The sequence below is a fragment of the Heterodontus francisci genome, chromosome 30 (assembly GCF_036365525.1).
Source record: "Heterodontus francisci isolate sHetFra1 chromosome 30, sHetFra1.hap1, whole genome shotgun sequence".
Taxonomy (NCBI): Eukaryota; Metazoa; Chordata; class Chondrichthyes; order Heterodontiformes; family Heterodontidae; genus Heterodontus; species Heterodontus francisci.
Genome location: NC_090400.1, coordinates 7268959 through 7289544, shown reverse-complemented (window position 1 = coordinate 7289544; position 20586 = coordinate 7268959). Strand labels below are relative to the sequence as shown.

The window sequence follows — 20586 nt, the reverse complement described above, 5'->3', positions numbered from 1 at the left end:
GCAGAGAGAGAGAGAGAGAGAGGGAGGGAGAGAGAGAGAGGGAGACCAGTGGGGTGTTTAACAGAGCAGCAGAGAGAGAGAGAGAGAGAGAGAGAGACCAGTGGGGTGTTTAACAGAGCAGCTGAGAGAGATAGCGAGAGAGAGAGAGAGAGAGAGAGAGACCAGTGGGGAGTTTAACAGAGCAGCAGAGAGAGAGAGAGAGAGAGCAGTGCGGAGTTTAACTGAGCAGCAGAGAGAGAGAGAGAGAGCAGTGCGGAGTTTAACTGAGCAGCAGAGAGAGAGGGAAAGAGAGAGAGAGACCAGTGGTGAGTTTAACAGAGCAGCAGAGAGAGAGAGAGAGAGAGAGCAGTGGGGTGTTTAACAGAGCAGCAGAGAGAGAGAGAGAGAGAGAGCAGTGCGGAGTTTAACTGAGCAGCAGAGAGAAAGGGAAAGAGAGAGAGAGACCACTGGTGAGTTTAACAGAGCAGCAGAGAGAGAGAGAGCAGTGGGGTGTTTAACAGAGCAGCAGAGAGAGAGAGACCAGTGGGGAGATTAACTGAGCAGCAGAGAGAGAGGGAGAGACCACTGGGGAGTTTAACAGAGCAGCAGAGAGAGAGAGAGAGAGAGAGAGCAGTGTGGAGTTTAACTGAGCAGCAGAGAGAGAGGGAAAGAGAGAGAGAGACTAGTGGGGTGTTTAACAGAGCAGCAGAGAGAGAGAGAGAGACCAGTGGGGAGTTTAACAGAGCAGCAGATAGAGAGAGAGAGAAAGAGAGAGAGAGAGAGAGAGAGAGAGACCTTTGGGGAGTTTAACAGAGCAGCAGAGAGAGAGAGAGAGAGACCAGTGGGGAGTTTAACAGAGCAGCAGATAGAGAGAGAGAGAAAGAGAGAGAGAGAGAGAGAGAGAGACCTTTGGGGAGTTTAACAGAGCAGCAGAGAGAGAGAGAGAGAAAGAGAGAGAGAGACCGGCGGGGAGTTTAACAGATTCTGTAGCTCCAGAGTGGACTGACTGCTTTCTGAGAAAAATCAACGTTCGGCGGCACAGGAAAACAGGTAGTTGATTGATTGGTGAGTATTTTTCTCATCTATCTCTCAAAACTCGGGTAATTTTAGTAGTTGTAAGGCTTTATCAGTAGTAGTAAGGTTTACTGATAGTGGTAAAGCTTATTTGATGTTTGGTGTGTATTTCCTATTGATTACTATTCCTTTTAGCAAGGTTTATTACTATTGATGAGGTCATTACTACTATTAGTAATGTTGTAGTATTGGTAGGGTATATTAATAGTGGTAAGGTAGATTAATATTGGTAAAGTTTAGCATTAGCAGTCGTAAGGTTATTGTTAATATTGATAAGGTTTATTATTACTGGTAGGGTTATTCGTATTAGTAGTAGCAGGGTTAGTTGTAGTATTAAGGTTTATTGTCTACCATATAAGAGGAATGGCAGGGCTGCTCCAACCTCAAGAGTGCTGTGTGGGAGCTCTAGGAGGCTTCTTGTGTGGGCGGCACAGTGGTTAGCACCGCAGCCTCACAGCTCCAGGGACCCGGGTTCGATTCTGGGTACTGCCTGTGTGGAGTTTGCAAGTTCTCCCTGTGTCTGCGTGGGTTTTCTCCGGGTGCTCCGGTTTCCTCCCACAAGCCAAAAGACTTGCAGGTTGATAGGTAAATTGGCCATTATAAATTGTCACTAGTATATGGGATTAGTGTAGGATTAGTATAAATGGGTGGTTGATGGTCGGCACAGACTCAGTGGGCCGAAGGGCATGTTTCAGTGCTGTATCTCTAATCTAATAACCATACATGCAGGAAGTGTTGTCAGTTGCAGTAGCTTGAGCTCCAGGTTTCAGAACTTGAACAACAGCTGGCGTCACTGCAGTACATCTGTGAGGTTGAGAGCTTTGTGGATTGCATGATTACAGATGTGGTCACCACAGCTGGCGTCACTGCAGTACATTTGTGAGGTTGAGATCTTTGTGGATAGCATGTTTACAGATGTGGTCACCCCGCAGCTTACGAGTATGCAGGCAGAGAGGGAATGGGTGACCACCAGATAGTCAAGGAGAAACAGGCAGGTAGTGCAGAATACCCCAAGTGTGTCTCACTCTCCAACAGGTCCTGAATACTGAAGAAAGTGATGGTTCATCTGGGGATTGCAGCCAGAGCCAAGGCCATAGCACCACGGGTGGCTCAGCTGTACAGGGGGGCACAAGGAAGACTGGAAGAGTAATAGTGATAGGAGTAAAAACAAGAAATCTGGAACCACTCAGCAGGTCTGGCAGCATCTGTGGAAAGAGAAGCAGAGTTAACGTTTCGGGTCAGTGACCCTTCTTCGGAACTGACAAATATTAAAAATGTCACAGGTTATAAGCAAGTGAGGTGGGGGTGGGGCAAGAGATAACAAAGGAGAAGGTGTGGATTGGACAAGGCCACATAGCTGACCAAAAGGTCATGGAGCAAAGGCAAACAATATGTTAATGGTGTGTTGAAAGACAAAGCATTAGTACAGAAAAGGTGTTAACGGACTGAATATTGAACAGCAGCAAGTGCAAACCTGAAAAAAAACAGTGGGTAAGCAAACTGAACAAACTAAGATGAAATGAAATAAATGCAAAAAAAAGGTTGTAAAAAATGTAAAAAAAGAAAAAAAAGAACTAAAAATGAAAGTAAAATGGGGAGCCCGTCATGCTCTGAAATTATTGAACTCAATGTTCAGTCCAGCAGGCTGTAGTGTGCCTTATCGGTTGATGAGATGCTGTTCCTCGAGCTTGCGTTGATGTTCACTGGAACACTGCAGCAATCCCAGGACAGAGATGTGAGCATGAGAGCAGGGGGGTGTGTTGAAATGGTAAGCAACCAGAATCTCAGGGTCCTGCTTGCGGACCGAGCGGAGATGTTCCGCAAAACGGTCACCCAGTCTGCGCTTGGTCTCCCCAATGTAGAGGAGACCACACTGTGAGCAGCGAATACAGTATACTACATTGAAAGAAGTGCAAGTAAATCGCTGCTTCACCTGAAAGGAGTGTTTGGGGCCTGGGATAGTGAAGAGAGAGGAGGTAAATGGGCAGGTATTACACCTCCTGCGATTGCAGGGGAAGGTGCCGTGGGAAGGGGATGAGGTGGTGGGGGTAATGGAGGAGTGGACCAGGGTGTCACGGAAGGAATGATCCCTTCGGAATGCTGACAGGGGAAGGGAGGGGAAGATGCGTTTGGTAGTGGCATCAAGCTGGAGGTGGCGGAAATGGCGGAGGATGATCCTTTGGATATGGAGGCTGATGGGAATAGTGATAGGGGATTCAATAGTCAGGGGGATAGACAGGCATTACTGTGGCCACAGCTGTGAATCCAGGATGGCATGTTGCCTCCCTGGTGCCAGGATCAAGGATGTCACTGAATGGCTGCAGAGCCCTCTCAGGGCGCAGGGTGACCCTCCAGAAGTCGTGGTTCACATTGGTACCAACAACACAGGTAGGAAGCCAGAGGTGGTCCTGCAGAAAGAGTTTAGTGAGCTCGGTAAGAAATTAGCAAGCAGGACCTCATAAGTAGTAATCTCCGGATTACTCATAGTACCACGCAAGTCACGGAGTCAGTGAGTATAGAAATAGGAGTGCAGATGAATGCGTGGCTGGAAAGATCATGCAGGAGGGAGGGCTTCAGATTCCTGGGCACTGGGATCAGTTCTGGAGAAGGTGGGACCTGTGCAGGCTGGACAGGTTGCACCTGAACAGAGCTGGGACAAATTTCCTTCTGGGGCAATTTGCTCATGTTACTGGGGAGGGTTTAAACTAACTTGGCAGGGGTGTGGGAACCAGGAGATAATACAAGGGAGGAACACCAAGGTGCACAGAGAATTGGAAGAGACAAATAGCACTAGAGTTGGAAGCAGCAAAGTATTAAGTGGGATCAAAGTGAGAATATTAGACAGTACTTGAGAAGGGAGTAGTTCCGTATTAGATGGGAGTGGACTGAGAAGGACTATGAGGAATGCAAAGACAGAATTACAATGCATGTGTGTAAACATACAAAGTGTGGTGAATAATGTTGGTGAGCTATAAGCACAAATAGCAGTATGGGAATATGATGTAAAGGCAATAACGGAAACATGGCTTAGAAATGGCGAGGACTGGACACTTAATATACAAGGATATAAAGTGTTCAGAAAAGATGGAGAAGGCAAAAAAGGAGGTGGGGTGGCAGTATTGATTAGGGAAGACATTGCAGTGCTGGAAAGGGAGGATGTCCTTGAAAGGGCAAGGACAAAATGGACAGAATGAAAGGACAGAATCCATTTGGTTAAAGTTAAGAAGCAAAAAGGGAATGATCACACTACTAGGGTTAGTCTAAAGGCATCCAAATAGTGAGAGAGAGAGATAGAACAGCAAATCTGAAATCACAGAGATGTGCAAGAACTAGAGTGGTGATACTGGGGGACTTATTACCCAAATATCAACTGGGATAATTTTACAGTAAAGGGTAAGGAGGGGGAGGAAGTTCTAAAATCTGTTTCTTGAACAGTATGTTCTTAGCCCAATTAGAAATGAGGCATTGCTACCAGAAGGACGTGGAGGCTTTGGAGAGGGTACAGAGGAGGTTTACCAGAATGTTGCCTGGTCTGGAGGACATTAGCTATGAGGAGAGGTTGGATAAACTCAGATTGTTTTCACTGGAACGACGGAGGTGGAGGGGCGACATGATAGAGGTTTACAAAGTTATGAGTGGATGGACAGAGTGGATAGTCAGAAGCTTTTTCCCAGGGTGGAAGAGTCAGTTACTAGGGGACATAGGTTTAAGGTGCGAGGGGCAAAGTTTAGAAGGGATGTACGGGGCAAGTTTTTTACACAGAGGGTGGTGAGTGCCTGGAACTTGCTGCCGGGGGAGGTGGTGGAAGCAGGTACGATAGCGACGTTTAAGAGGCATCTCGACAAATACATGAATAGGATGGGAATAGAGGGATACGGTCCCCGGAAGTGCAGAAGGTTTTAGTTTAGGCAGGCATCAAGATCGGCGCAGGCTTGGAGGCCGAATGGCCTGTTCCTATGCTGTATTGTTCTTTGTTGGTGCTGGGAAATGAGGTGGACCAAGTGGACCAAGTGTCTGTGGGGGAGCACTTGGGTAAGAGTGATTGTTGTATCATAAGGTTTAAACTGATAACACAGAAAAGCAAGGAACAAAATAAGGCAGAATATCTAGATTGGAAGAGGGTGATGGCATGGACAGCACTGGAGAGTCTGTCTATTCTGAGCTCTGCTCATCAGGACACAGATGCTGTACCTGGGGGTCATCGATGAAAAGGAGATAATGTGTGATGCAGTGACCGGCTTTCAAAGTAAACTCACTGTGATTACAGAGAAAATAGAGGACTCTGCCTCAAGCATACGTGGGTTCATGTTGCAGGGATTAATATAGGATTAGTATAAATGGGTGGTTGATGGTCAGCACGGACTCGGTGGGCCAAAGGGCCTGTTTCGGTGCTGTATTTCTCTATGACTCTAGGGCTAATTTCAATGCAATGAGAAGGGATATGGCTGGGTAGAATGGAACCAAAGACTGGCAGGAAGAGTTGCATCAGAACAACAGGCTATCTTTAAGGAAGAGATGCTTCAAGTACAGGCTAAGAGCATTCCAACTACGGTGAAAGGTGGAGGAACCAATAACAGGGCTTCTTGGTTGACAAGGGAGATGGCGATGATGATGAAACAAAAAAGGTGGATGAAGCATGTCAGGTCAACTCTTTAAGTGAGAACCAGGCCATAGACAATAAGTTGAGAGGGGAGGTGAAGAGGAAAATAAGATTGGCAAAGAGAGATGAAAATAAATGGGAACCCAAAGATCTTCGATCTGCATGTAAATAGTAAGCGAGTAGTAAGAGACGGAGTGATGTCTCTTACGGACCGAGAGGGTAATATATGCTTAGAGGCGCAGGGCAAGGCTAATATACTTAATGAGTCCTTCGTATCAGTGTTCACTAAGGAAAGGGAGGCTGACAAAATATGAGTAGAAGCAGAAAGAGTAGAGGCAATGAATAGGATAAAAATTGAGGGACGGGAGGTACTAAAAAGGCTGGGTATGCTTAGGGTAGATCACAGAATCACAGAATAATACAGTGTAGAAGAGGTCCTTCGGCCCATCAAGTCTGCACCGATGCATTAAAGACACCTGACTTGTCTACCTAATCCCATTTGCCAGCTATTGGCCCATAGCCTTGAATGTTATGACGTGCCAAGTGCTCATCCAGGTACTTTTTAAAGGATGTGAGGCAACCTGCCTCTACCACCCTCCCAGGCAGTGCATTCCAGACCGTCACCACCCTCTGGGTAAAAAAGTTCTTCCTCAAATCCCCCTTAAACCTCCCGCCCCTCACCTTAAACTTGTGACCCCTTGTAACTGACCCTTCAACTAAGGGGAACAGCTGCTCCCTATCCACCCTGTCTATGCCCCTCATAATCTTGTACACCTCGATCAGGTCACCCCTCAGTCTTCTCTGCTCCAGCGAAAACAACCCAAGCCTATCCAACCTCTCTTCATAGCTTACATGTTTCATCCCAGGCAACATCCTGGTGAATCGCCTCTGCACCCCCTCCAATGCAATCACATCCTTCCTATAATGTGGTGACCAGAATTGCACACAGTACTCCAGCTGTGGCCTTACCAAAGTTCTATACAACTCCAACATGACCTCCCTGCTTTTGTAATCTATGCCTCGATTGATAAAGGCAAGTGTCCCATATGCCTTTTTCACCATCCTATTAACCTGCCCTTCTGCCTTCAGAGATCTATGGACAAACACGACAAGGTCCCTTTGTTCCTCGGAACTTCCCAGTGTCAGGCCATTCATTGAATACTTCCGTGTCACATTACTCCTTCCAAAGTGTATCCCCTCACATTTTTCAGGGTTAAATTCCATCTGCCACCTTTCTGCCCATTTGACCATCCCGTCTATATCTTCCTGTAACCTAAGACACTCAACCTCACTGTTAACCACTCAACCAATCTTTGTGTCATCCGCGAACTTACTGATTCTACCCCCCACATAGTCATCTATGTCGTTTATATAAATAATTATATAGATAACCCAGGTTGCTAAAGGAAATGGGGATGGAGATAGTGGAAAGGTTTGCCACAATCTTCCAATTTTCCCTGGATACAGGGAGGTGCCAGAGGATTGGAGAGTGGCAAATGTGACACATTTATTCAAGAAAAGGTGTAACGACAGTCCTGCCAAATACAGGCCAGTTGGTTTAACATCAGTGGTGGGTAAAGTTTTAGAAACAATAATCAGGGGAAAATGTCAAAAGACACTTGGAGAGGTTTGGGTCAATTAAGCATAGCCAGCGTGGATTTGTAAAAGCAGATAATGCTTGACTAATCTAAGTGAATTTTTTGATGAAGTATCAGAGAAGGTTGATGAAGGGAATGCGGTGGATGTTGTTTATATGGATTTTAAGAAAGCGTTGATAAGGTACCACATAAAAGGCTGGTTAACAAAATTGAATTGCATGGAATAGGAGGGTCAGTGTCCAATTGGGTAAAAAATTGGCTTAAAGACAGAAAGCAGCCAGTCGTAGTAAATGGTCGCTTTTCAGACTGGAGGATGGTAGACAGCAGTGTTCCCCAAGGATCAGCACTGGGATCACTGCTTCTTTTTTGCCACATATAAGTGACTTTGATCTTGGAATACAAAGTAGAATCTCAAAATTTTCTGATGACACCAAACTTGGAGGTGCGGCAAACAGTGAGGATGATATGAAGCGCCTGCAATGGGACATAGGCTAGCAGAATGGGCAGATAGGTGGCAGATGGAATTTAATACTGACAAGTGTGAGGTGATGCATTTTGACAGAAGGAATAGGGAGAGGGAATATATACTTAATGGCACAGCTACGAAGAGTGTGCAGGAACAGAGGGACCTGAGGGTGCATGTGCATCGATCTTTGAAGGTGGCAAAACATACTGAGAAAGTGGTTAGTAAAGCATATGGGATCTTGGGCTTCATAAACAGAGACATTGAGTACAAAAGCAGGGAAGTTATGCTGAACCTTTATAAAGCTCTGGTTAGGCCCCAATTGGAATATTGCATCCAGTTCTGGTCACCACACTTCAGGAAGGATGTGAGGGTCCTTGAGAGAGTGCAGAGGAGATTTACCAGAATTGTTCCAGGGATGGAGGATTTTAGTTACAAGGTTATGTTGGAAAAGCTGGGGTTGTTTTCCTTAGAACAAAGGAGATTGAGGGGAGTTTTGATAGAGGTGTACAAGATTATGACAGGCTTAGATAAGTTAGACAAGGAAAAACTGTTACCAATAAAAAATGGTACAAGGACTCGGGGACACAGATTGAAAGTTTTGTGCAAAAGATGCAGGGGGATATGAGGAAGCACTTTTTTACGCAGTGGGTGGAACTCGCTGCCCACGAGGGTGGTGGAAGTGGGGATGTTCAATGACTTCATGAGGAAGTTGGATGGCCACCTGAGAGAAATAGACTTGCAGGGCTATGGGGATCGAGCCAGGGAGTGGGACTGACTGCATAGCTCCATGGAGAGCTGGATTGGACTCGATGGGCTGAATGACCTCCTATGCTGTAAATGACTCTATGACTCTATCTATAGCCGAAAACCACTGTGAGCAGTCAAGCTGCTCTCATTGACCGTGTGGGCTGCTGTTTCACATTTCCACAGAAGGGGATGGTTATTGTGCTGGAAAACCCACTCAGCAAGGCCAAATTCACAGGTTAGTTGGATAAGTAAAAGCGATATTAGCAATCAGTTGTTTAGCATCCTCTGACCCAATCAAAATATTAAATAACTTTGAAGTCCATCAGTTGGAATTAAAATGTGTGACTATCACTATAATTTTGCAATCAAGTGTAACATTTTTTTAACACTGTCTCCCATGAATGCAAGGATTTACATTAGCTCGTTGGCTGCCTGTTGCAGAACATTCTAGAACAGGCCAACACAGTCCATTGTTCTTTGCAAAAGCTGAGACCCAGGAGATATTTCCTAGTGGGTTTGTTTCATGCTGTGTCTCTGGCAGTAGCAAAGCTGACAGGGAGTGTAAGATTGAATGATTAAATAAGGCAATTAGTTGGGTTAATGGAAAGCAGTGTCAGTCAGAGAGTTACTTACTGGAAACAATTTAAAGTGAAGAGCAGCCGGGGGAGGGTAGAAGTACTTGGCAGTGACTCAGTGACAAAAGAATTGGGCGGTCATTACATAGGAGGGAGGGCGATGGGAGATCAGAGTTACCTGACTGCGAATACCCTTTGTTTGGGCAGTTGATGATGTTGCCATATGTACTTAGCGAATCATTTCGTGAAATTAAACCAATTTGCATATTTGGCAATCTGTTAGTAATGTCATGTAAATCAGCTTGGCTAACTCAAGAATGAGTTCAACCGTTCCCCACTTCGGTATGAAAATAAAACGCTGCTGTGATTCGTTACACTTATGTTGGTGACTAACCAACTCACCTCTACCAACTTGACAATGTTGGGATGGTCAAGTTTCTTCAGTATGGCTATCTCCTGGTAGATCTTCTCCAGGGGCGCAGGGCCCTTCGGCTGTTCTCCAGATGGAGGCTTCGATCCCCTAGGGGGAGGACGGCCTGGAACCCAGAGCAAGAAGGGAGGCAACATTTCAAATGAAAGCAATGATCATCCTTCAACATAGGGTACCTTAAATCCACTCCAGAAATAGTAGGCTGTGTTTAACGGTTGTGCAATGCAATGAGACCAATTTCACCAGGCATGGTGAGCAGGATTAAAATCAGCCCAGACCCACAGCAACACTTCATTTTTCTCTCCCGTTTTCTAGTGTTAGGCCCAGCCAGAGGGGAGGCCTGAAGTATCCACAGGCCATACTAGTGACCCAGGGTTCCCAATCAGTCACAGTTTAGCATGGGTCATTCAGCTCCAGATCTCATTAAAGCATTGGTCTAAACATCGACAAAGTGCTGAATTCAAGAGGTGAGGTGAGAATGATTGCCCTTGACATCAAGGCAGCATTTGACCGAGTATGGCAATAAGGAGCCCCGGCAAGATGGAAGTCAATGGGAATCAGGGGAAAATTCTCCACTGGTTTGAGTCATACCCAGCACAAAGGAAGATAGATGGTTGTGGTTGTTAGAAGCCAATCATCTCAGTCCCAGTACATCACTGCAGGAGTTCCTCAGGTTAGTGTCCAAGGCCATCTTCAGCTGCTTCATCAATGACCTTTCTTCATAAGGTCAGAAGTGGGAACATTTGATGATGATTGCACAATGTTCAGTACCATTCACTACTCCTCAGATACTGAAGCTGTCCGAGCCAATACACAGCAAGACCTGAACAACATTCAGGCAAGTATTATTTGCCCTACACAATTGCCAGACAATGACCATCTCCAACAAGAGAGGATTTAACCATTTCTGCTTGACATTTAATGGCATTACTATTGTTGAATCCCCCGCTATCAACATCCTGGGGATTTCCATTGACCAGAAACTGAACTGGACCAGGTCAGCGGCTGGGAATTCTGAGGGAGTAACTCACTTCCTGTCTCCCCAAAGTCTGTCCACATCTACGAGGCACAAGTCAGGAGTGTGATGGAAGACTCTTTACTTGCCTGGATAAGGGTGGCTCCAACACCACTCAAGAAGCTCAACACTATCCAGGACAAACCAGCCCACTTGATGGATACCCCATCCACCAACTTAAACATTCCCTCTTTCCACCACTGATGCACAGTGGCAGCAGGGTGTACCATCTACAAGATGCACTGCAGCAACTCGCCAAGGCTCCTTCGACAGCACCTTCCAAACCTATGCCTCTATTACCGAGAAGGACAAGGACAGCAGATGCATGGGAATACCACCACCTGCACGTTCCCTTCCAAGCCACACACCATCCTGATTTGGAACTATATCGCTGTTCCTTCACTGTCGCTGGGTCAAAATCCGAGAACTCCCTTCTTAACAGTACTGTGGGTGTACCGACAGCACATGGACTGCAGCGGTTCAAGAAGGCAGCTCACCACCACCTTCTCAAGATCAATCAGGGATGGGCAACAAATGCCAGCGACGCCCACATCCCATGAACAAATAAAAAAAAATACATTGCTTCGGTACAGTTCTGGAGCCCAGGGTGGATGTGGAGGTGGCCACAAGCGCATGGAAACTACGGGTTTCATTTTGCAAAGCTGCGTTGTCAGCACGGTGTCTGATTTAGCAGGAGTGCAAGGGTCACCAGGCCAGATAGGCTGAAGTTTCAGCTATGATCTTTGTACTTTTTTTTTAATTTCCAAAATATACTTTATTCATAAAATTCTGTAACAATTACATTGCCAAACAGTTTCAAACAGCACCAAAAAATACAAACATTGCAAGGCAGATCAGTTTCCTTCAATACTATCATGAGTTTCTTCACAACCCTTCCATTTCACAATTGTCATGTCAATTACAGTTTTACATTTACAGCAATTGAGAATATTAACGATACAGTTCGAGGGGTTTCCCATGGTTCCAGCCCCTTAGTTCAGCTTGGTGGGGGGACCTTACACTGTGGTCTTTCCCCATTGAGCCTTTGCTGCGGCTGCCCCAAGCTTTAGTGCGTCCCTCAGCACGTAGTCCTGGAACTTGGAATGTGCCAGTCTGCAACATTCGGTGGTGGACAACTCTTTGCGCTGGATGACCAGCAAGTTTCGGGCAGACCAAAGGGCATCTTTCACCGAATTGATAGTTCTCCAGCAGCAGTTGATGTTTGTCCCTGGGAACAGCCCGTAGAGCACAGACTCCTGTGTTACAGAGCTGCTTGGGATGAACCTCGACAAAAACCACTGCATCTCTTTCCACACCTGCTTTGCAAAGGCACATTCCAGGAGGAGGTGGGCGACCGTCTCTTCCCCACCACAGCCACCGCGGGTGCATTGTGCGGAGGGGGCGAGACTTCGGGTGTGCATGAAGAATCTGACGGGGAGGGCCCTTCTCACCACCAGCCAAGCTACGTCTTGGTGCTTGTTTGAAAGTTCTGGTGATGAGGCATTCCGCCAAAATGACTTTGACGGTCTGCTCGGGGAATCATCCGACAGGATCCACCGTCTCCTTTTCCCGTAGGGCCTTGAGGACATTCCGTGCAGACCACTGCCTGATGGACCGGTGGTCAAAGGTGTTTTCCCGCAGAAACTGCTCCACGAAGGATAGGTGGTACGGCACGGCCCAACTGCATGGAGCGTTCCACGGCAATGTGACCAGGCCCATCCTTTGCAACACCGGGGACAGATAGAACCTCAGCACGTAGTGACACTTGGAGTTTGCGTACTGGGGATCTACACACAGCTTGATGCAGCCGCACACGAAGGTGGTCATCAGGATGAGGGCCACGTTGGGTATATTTTTCCCGCCCTTGTCCAGAGATTTGAACATCGTGTCCCTCCGGACCCGGTCCATTTTAGATCCCCAGATGAAGCGGAAAATGGCTCGGGTGACTGCCACAGCGCAGGAGTGGGGTATGGGCCAGACCTGCGCCACGTAGAGCAACAACGTGAGCGCCTCGCACCTGATGGCCAGGTTCTTACCCACAATGGAGAGAGATCGCTGCCCCCACATGCTCAACTTTTGTCGCACCTTGGCTACTCGCTCCTCCCATGTTTTGGTGCACGCCCCGGCCCTTCCGAACCATATCACCAGCACCTTCAGGTAATCTGACCTGACGGTGAAGGGGAGACAAAGGATCGGTCAGCCCAGTTAATGCACACAACGCTCCCCCAAAACATTTACTCAACGTTTCTTCCCAGATGCTAGCTGATGTGATGTGCATTCCCATCATGTTCATTCTATCAGCTTGTTTGCAATCTAAGGATGATGATGTGTTCAGCCCATTTGCTGCACCTCTGCCCTCACCCCTTCCCCTCTCTCCCAGAACCGCGACAGGGTTCTCCTTGTCCTCACTTTCCACCCCACCAGCCTCTACATCCAAAAGATCATCCTCCGCCATTTCCGCCACGTCCAGTGTGATGCCACTACCAAACGCATCTTCCCCTCCCCTCCCCCGTCAGTATTCTGAAAGGATCGTTCCCTCTGCGACACCCTGGTCCACTCCTCCACCACCCCTGACACCTCGTCCCCTTCCCATTGCACCTTCCCATGCAATTGCAGGAAGTGCAATACCTGCCCTTTTACCTCCTCTCTCCTCACTATCCAAGGCCCCAAACACTCCTTTCAGGTGAAGCAGTGATTTACTTGTACTTCTTTCAATTTAGTATACTGTATTCGCTACTCACAATGTGGTCTCCTCTACATTGGGAGACCAAATGCAGATTGAGTGACCGCTTTGTGGAACACCTTCGCTCAGTCCGAAAACATAACCCCAAGCTTCCGGTTGCTTGCCATTTCAACACTCCCCCCTGCTCTCATGCTCACATCTCTGTCCTGGGCTTGCTGCAGTGTTCCAGTGAACATCAACGCAAGCTCGAGGAACAGCATATCATTTACCGATTAGGCACACTGCAGCTTGCCGGACTGAACGTGGAGTTCAATAATTTCAGAGCATGACGGGCCCCCCTTTTTATTTTTAGTTTTAGTTTTTCTTTTTTTTAAGTTTGTTCCATTATTCATTTTTTTACCATGTGCCTGACCACTGTTTTTTTCATGTTTGTGCTTTTGGCCAGGCATATTCATTATTCTGTCAATTAACACCCTCTCTGCACTAATGCTTTGTCTTTCATCACACCATTAACACACCCTTTGCCTTTGCTCCATGACCTTCTGGTCAGTTATTCTCTGTAACCCTCTCTCCTATCAACGCCTTCCCTTTTGTTATCTTTTGCCCACCCCCTCTTTATTTGCTTAAAACTTATTACATTTCTAACCGTTGCCAGTTCTGATGAAAGGTCACTGACCTGAAACGTTAACTCTGCTTCTCTCACCACAGATGCTGCCAGACCTGCTGTGTATTTTCAGCATTTTTTATTTTTATTATCTTCTAAAGGTTGATTGGTGGCACAGGACTGCTCCTCCCTCAGGTCCCACAAGGAAACCTTGGGTCTTTCTTGCTCATGTTCCCCTCCCCACGCCCCCAACTCCATTCCCTTAACCCTACTGCAGGGCCCCAGCCAAGGTCTCCTTCTGCACTCCCTCCACTCCTACACTGTGAACCTCCATACAGTTCCTGCTGCCTTCAGGCGGGATTGGGCCCGGCGTATGCTGTGAGGTCTGGGAGTTAAATGGTTCAGGAGTCACGTTGGCGAATCTAAGTGAACCTGCCACTGACCTGGCCCCAAGTTAAAATGGGCATTCCCGTGTCTGGGAACTCCATGGCTGTTACAACAGGAAATCGAGGCGAGGGTTGGGATTGTCCTCTCCCACCTCAGTTACATATATGGGATGAACCTGCATCTACCCACATCCATCCTCACATGTCCCCCCAGAAGCCCGAGACATCCTGGGGCAATGGAAAAGGAGCAGAGAACCTGCCTGACCTTTGCACTCATGCATTCCAAGGGCAAAGGTCAGCAAAATCAGATCCCCTGGGATTCAACAGTCGAAAAGGAAGTCATTTGTTCGGCTGGTACATTGAAAGGTTAACAGCATTCCAGGGCAATTCAGCACTGTGAGCGGAAATACAAGACAGTTTTATAATCCTTCCTCCCCAAGGTGATGCCTTATGTGTTGATATTTATAGTGAAAATCTCACTGTGGGTGTGGAACAGGGCAGTTAAACCAGGCTGAGAAATTATCTCAGATATTTCCAAAATTCATTCATGCTGCATTTGGAAAATATTTCACTTAAAACTGCAGTACTTCATTTCATTTTTAACCCAATTATTTTGTTTTCTGTGGCTCAGCTGCCAGCATTGATGGGGCTGTTGCCTCTCCCGGTACCAAAATTGGGTGTTTATTCCCAACATTGGGATGAAATCCTGCCTGTGGAGCAGCTCGGTTTCTACTCGGCACAATATTCTTTTCCAAATGGGTTCCTATTTGCTATCATCTGTCCTGCACTATTGCCCGGGATGATCTCTGGGGGTCTCACACACTCTCTCTCTTCTGCCCTCCGTGTACCTTTCTTCCTTGGTCAGTGAGTTATGCACTATGGTACAACCTGCTGCCTGCTCAGATGCCAACAGACATGGCCAAATGGGCAAGTGTGAGAGAGTTCTGCATGCAATTTCCTCAATCCATTTCACCTTTATCTGTTAACATCAATCATGTCTGTGAGTTGGTGGGAAGCTAATCTTTGATCAATCTAAGAGTAATGTCTGCAGTTGGTAGCATGATTACTGATTTTTAAAGTGCCTTTTATATGATTCTTTTAGTGATAGATGTTAGTGCTGATTAATGGAACATAGGATTTATCAGGAGCTGCTTTAAATTTCGAGCTCAGTGATCTGTTTGTTAATGTGGTGACTTTAAAGACTGCAATCTGATCACAAATGCTCGTCATTCCAGCCCTAAGGCTGGCAGCTCTGTCAAGATTAAACTTTGTACAATGTACATCGAGCTGTGCAATGAGAACCCACCCAGCAAGGACATCAAAGCAAAACTGGCCGAGCCACAAGTATAACGTCATTACTGAATCACACAGTGCCAAGACAGCAGGAACTGTTTGCTAGCTTTCATTTTAACATAATCTCCATTACAGGACTTTTGAAGTGGATGTGACAAAGCAGAAAGGTGATGAATAAGGAAACATGGACTGACAATAGACCAGTGCCCTTCTGGTTCATTCCATCTTTAAATCATCGAAAAGAAAGATTCACCATTTACATAGCGCTTTTCATGACCACTGCGAGTCACAAAGTGCTTTACAGCCAATGAAGTACTTTTTGAAGTGTAGTCACTGTTGTAATGCAGGAAAAGTGGCAGCCAATTTGCACACAGCAAGCTCCCAGGGACAGCAAGGTGATAATGACCAGTTAATCTGCTTTTGTGATGTTGATTGGGGGATAAATATTGGCCAGGACACTGGGGAGAACTCTTCTTCAAAATATTGCCATGGGATTTTTTACATCCATCTGAGGGGGCACATGGGGCCTCGGGTTTAACATCTTGTCCAAATGACGACACCTCCAACAGTGCAGGACTCCCTCGGTACTACACTGCAGTGTCAGCTTTGATTTTTGTACTCAAGTACTGGAATGGGACTTGGACATAGAACCTATGAAGGAGAGAGAGGGAGAACTAGATATGGAGTTAGAGAGACTGAGAAAGATAAAGAGATGGGGAAAGAGAATGACACACACTATATATATATATATATATGGAGAGAGAGAGAGAGAGCGAGAAAGAGAAATTTCGTATTTATATAGCTCTTTGCAGAACATCCTAAAAGCTTCATAGCCACAAAAAGCAATGAGATAAATGGCCAGATAATCTGATTATAGTGTTGGTTTGTTGTTGGCCAGAACACTGGGGAGAACTCCCTGCTCTTCTCATGCCGTGGGATCTTTTACATCTCCATGAGAGGGCAAACAGGACCTTGGTTTAATATTACACTTCCAGCAGGGCAGCACTCCCTCAGTACTGCCCTGAAGCACCAGCTGAGACTATGTTATAAATGCAAATTTGCATAGATATCTTCTTGGATTCAGGTGCTCCTGTTGACAGTCCGTGTGTCTTCCCTGGATGGAAGTTGGCTCACAATGCTCTATATCTAAGATTTTTTATTCTTTCCTGGGATGTGGGCGTCACTGGCTAGGCCAGCATTTATTGCCCATCCCTAATTGCCCTTGACAAGGTAGTGGTGAGCTGCCTTCTTGAACTGCTGCAGTCCATGTGGGGTAGGTACACCCACAGTGCTGTTAGGAAGGGAGGTCCAGGATTTTGACCCAGCAACAGTGAAGGAACAGCGATATGGTCAGTATGGTGTGTGGCTTGGAGGGGAACTTGCAGGTGGTGGTGTTTCCATGCATCTGCTGCCCTTGTCCTTCTAAGTGGTAGAGGTCGCTAGTTCGGAAGGTGCTGTCTAAGGACCCTTGGTGAATTGCTGCAGTGCATCTTGTAAATGATACACACTACTGCCACTGTGCATCAGTGGTGGAGGGAGTGAATGTTTAAGTTTGTGGATGGGATGCCAATCAAGCAGGCTGCTTTGTCCTGGATGGTGTCGAGTTTCTTGAGTGTTGTTGGAGCTGCACCCATCCAGGCAAGTGGAGAGTATTCAACCACATTCCTGACTTGTGCCTTGTAGATGGTGGACAGGCATTGGAGAGACAGGAGGCGAGTTACCCGCCACAGAATTCCTAGCTTCTGACTTGCTCTTGTATCCGCAGTATTTATGTGCCTGGTCCAGTTCAGTTTCTGATCAATGGTAACTTTAGGATGTTGATAGTGTAGGATTCAATGATGGTAATGCCATTGAGCATCAAGGGGAGATGGTAGATTCTCTCTTGTTTGAGATAGTCATTGCCTGGCACTTGTGTGGCGCAAATGTTACTTGCCACTTATCAGTCCAAGCATGGATGTTGTCCAGGTCTTGCTGCATTTCTACACGGACTGCTTCAGTATCTGGGGAGTTGCAAATTGTGCTGAACATTGTGCAATCATCAGTGAACATCCCCACTTCTGACCTTATGATGAAGGCAAGGTCATTGATGAAGCAGCTGAAGATGGTTGGGCCTAGGACACTACCCTGAGGAACTCTTGCAGTGATGTCCTGGAACTGAGATGATTACTCTCTAACAACCACAACCATCTTCCTTTGTGCTAGGTATGACTCCAACCAGCGGAGGGTTTCCCCCCTGATTCCCATTGACTCCAGTTTTATAGGGCTCCTTGATGCCATACTTAGTTAAACGCTGCCTTGATGTCAACGGCAGTCACTCTCACCTCACCTTTGGAGTTCATCTCTTTTGTCCATGTTTGGACCAAGGCTGTAATGAAGTCAGGAGCTGAGTCACCCTGACTGAACCCAAACTGAGCATCAGTAAGCAGGTTATTGCTGAGCAAGTGTTGCTTGATAGCACCGACCACGACCCCTTTCATTACTTTGCTGATGACAGAGAGTAGACTGATAGGGCGGTAATTGGCTGGGTTGGATTTGTCCTACATTTCGTGGACGGGACATACTCTGTCAATTTTACACATTGCCGGGTAGATGCCAGTGTCGGAGCTGTACAGGAACAGCCTGGTTAGGGGCACGGCCAGTTCTGAGGCACAAGTCTTCAGTACTATTGCTATATAAATGCAAGTTCTTTATTTCTCTTTGAAAGCAATCTGAGTTGGCAGTGCATGGGTGAAGTTTGGTTTGAAGAGTAAGCTGCTTTATCCCAGAATGAAATGCAATGTTCAGAGCAGCATGTCTGATCAGAAGCCCTCAGTTCAATTGGTGTGACTGAGAATCATATCATGATATAAAATAAAAAATATGCAAAACTATCCCCGCTCCAGAGGATTGTTTTACTAAATTTAAACAGAATAATTCCGCTGTATCCTGCCTGAGAGCCCTGGGCGAAACCTCTTCCCCCTCTGGTCTAGAAAACAGTGGGAGAACTCAAAATGAAAATCTTAGATTAAAAAAAAGCAAATTCATTGTAGCTGGTTACTTGGTTACTCATGTAGTGGCTGTTTAATAACAGTGAGATTGGCTACTCTGACTGGTTACTCACAGTGTGACTGATTACCAATGGTGGTACAGGTCGCTCACAGTTTGACTAGTTACTAGTTTGACTAGTTACAGTGGTGTTACTTGTGGTGTAACTAGTTAGTGCGACTGGTTATTGATAGTGAAACTGATGATTCATGGTGTGACTGGTTACTGCCTGGTTATGCACTGTGTGACTGGTTACTAACTGACTGATTATTCACGGTGTGAGCCAGTTGTGAGCAGCTATGTTTTGGTGTTGGGCACCATTATTATCAGCAGCTCTCATACAGGTATCAGCAGAAATCCATTGCCTGCTCTGACTGATCAACATGATCCTATTATGTGACACTGCACCATTTGCGTGCTAGGTGCTGCAATCTAAAAGGCAAATGCCTAGAATTAGGCAGATTTTATCTGAATTGAATGGAATTTAAATATCCAAGCTGACTGATACCTGGGAACGTTTCCAGAGCACACTTACGTGGAAATCCATACTGCTTCATTAGCTTCCTCTTGGAAAGTACCTTCATGGCCTGGGGACAGAGAGAGAGAGAGTGAGAGAGAGAGCATCCCTGTTAGCACCGTGGACCAGTACTCACATTACCAAATCTACCTGTCACTCAATACTGGAACAAAGCTTACAGCAATTAATCAGATCACTGCACTGTATCAACTAAATGCACACAGCAAACACTGGTAAAGAATTGCATGCTGAAATGTATCCAGGCCCCAGAAGCCACATGGCGGGGTGTGCATGTTCTTGTTCATGCACTGCTAACGCTAACCACACCGGAGATTGTGGGGTCAGGGGGCAAAGCTAGGTGTCATGGGCCTTTGGTGCCGGGGGTGAAGGGGGAAATCTGACGACACCTTTCTCCACATCAGAAGAGGCAGCTTAAGTGGTTGGTCATGGGAGAATTGTGCAGAATTTACAGCACAGGAACTGGCTGTTCGGCTCAACTGGTATATTCTGGTGTTTATGCTCCACGTCAGCCACCACACAACCTACTTCATCACAAACTCCTCACCATATTCTTCTATTCCTTCCTCCCTCATGTGGGTATCCAGCTTCCCCTTATAGGCGTCTACAGTATTTGCCTCAACTACTCCCTGTGGTAGCGAGTTCCACATTCTCACCAAACTCTGGGTAAAGAAGTTTCTTCTGAGTTTGCTGCTGGATTTATTAGTGACTATCTTAATAAAGAGAAAAGAGCCCCAGCCTGTTCAATCTTTCATGACAGTTATAACCTTTCCGTTCTGGTATCATACCTGTCAATCGTTCTTGCACTTTCTCCAGTCCCTCTGTCTTTTTTATAAAACGGTAACCAGAACTGTACACATTACTTTAAGTGTGGTCTAACTGAGGTTTGATACAAACTTATCAACTCTGCTTTTCGATTCTATCCCTGCAGAAATGAACCCCAGTGTAATTTGCATATCTGTACTCCTAGATGAAGAAGGGGTAGAGTGGGTGAATACGACATCACCCCTCTTTCTAAGTGAGCAGTTCTTCATTATTAAAAAGCGATTTAGGGGTCCAAGTCCTCCGGGAGGTACCCACTTCTGCCAGGGTCTCAGGGATGTACAGGTGACGGGAGCAGGCGTGTGTCTGTTCATTTTTGGCTGAATCCCAAATGAGGGCTGCAGTGTGGGCTCTTTGGCCTTCTGAAATCCCCAAAGCCCACCCTCACCCCTCAATGATGGCCTTGGTGGAGGTGAAGGTGGAGGCTCCGCCCCTACAAGGTCAACGTGGAATCTCCGACTTGAAGCAAGGTATCATCACCAAGACCACCAACTTCCATCTCTGTCAAAGTACCTGTCTGTGCCCCTGCCTCAGCGCATCAGCTGCTGAAACCCTCATTGATACATCCAGACTCCACTATTCCAATGCTCCCCTGGCCAGCCTCCCATCTTCCATCCTCCATAACCTTCAGCCCATCCAAACCTCTCTGCCTCTCCACCTCTCTCTCCTCCTTTAAGACGCTCCTTAAAGTTTACCTCTTTGACCAAGTTTTTGGTCACCTGTCCTAATATCTCCTTATGTGGCTCAGTGTCAAA

The 20586-nt window shown here is 46.5% G+C and overlaps 1 protein-coding gene across 9 annotated transcripts in view; it reads right to left on the bottom strand.

Annotated features, from left to right (window-relative positions):
- Positions 1–20586, bottom strand: part of camkk1a (calcium/calmodulin-dependent protein kinase kinase 1, alpha a) — a 362000-nt gene that overhangs the window by 120795 nt on the left and 220619 nt on the right. For all 9 annotated transcript variants that reach the window (XM_068010057.1, XM_068010055.1, XM_068010064.1 and 6 more), the window contains 2 exons: positions 19010–19061; positions 9442–9575 (listed from right to left, as the gene is read on the bottom strand). In XM_068010057.1, the coding sequence (XP_067866158.1) occupies positions 9442–9575; positions 19010–19061 (186 nt within the window). The remainder of the gene's footprint in view (positions 1–9441; positions 9576–19009; positions 19062–20586) is intronic.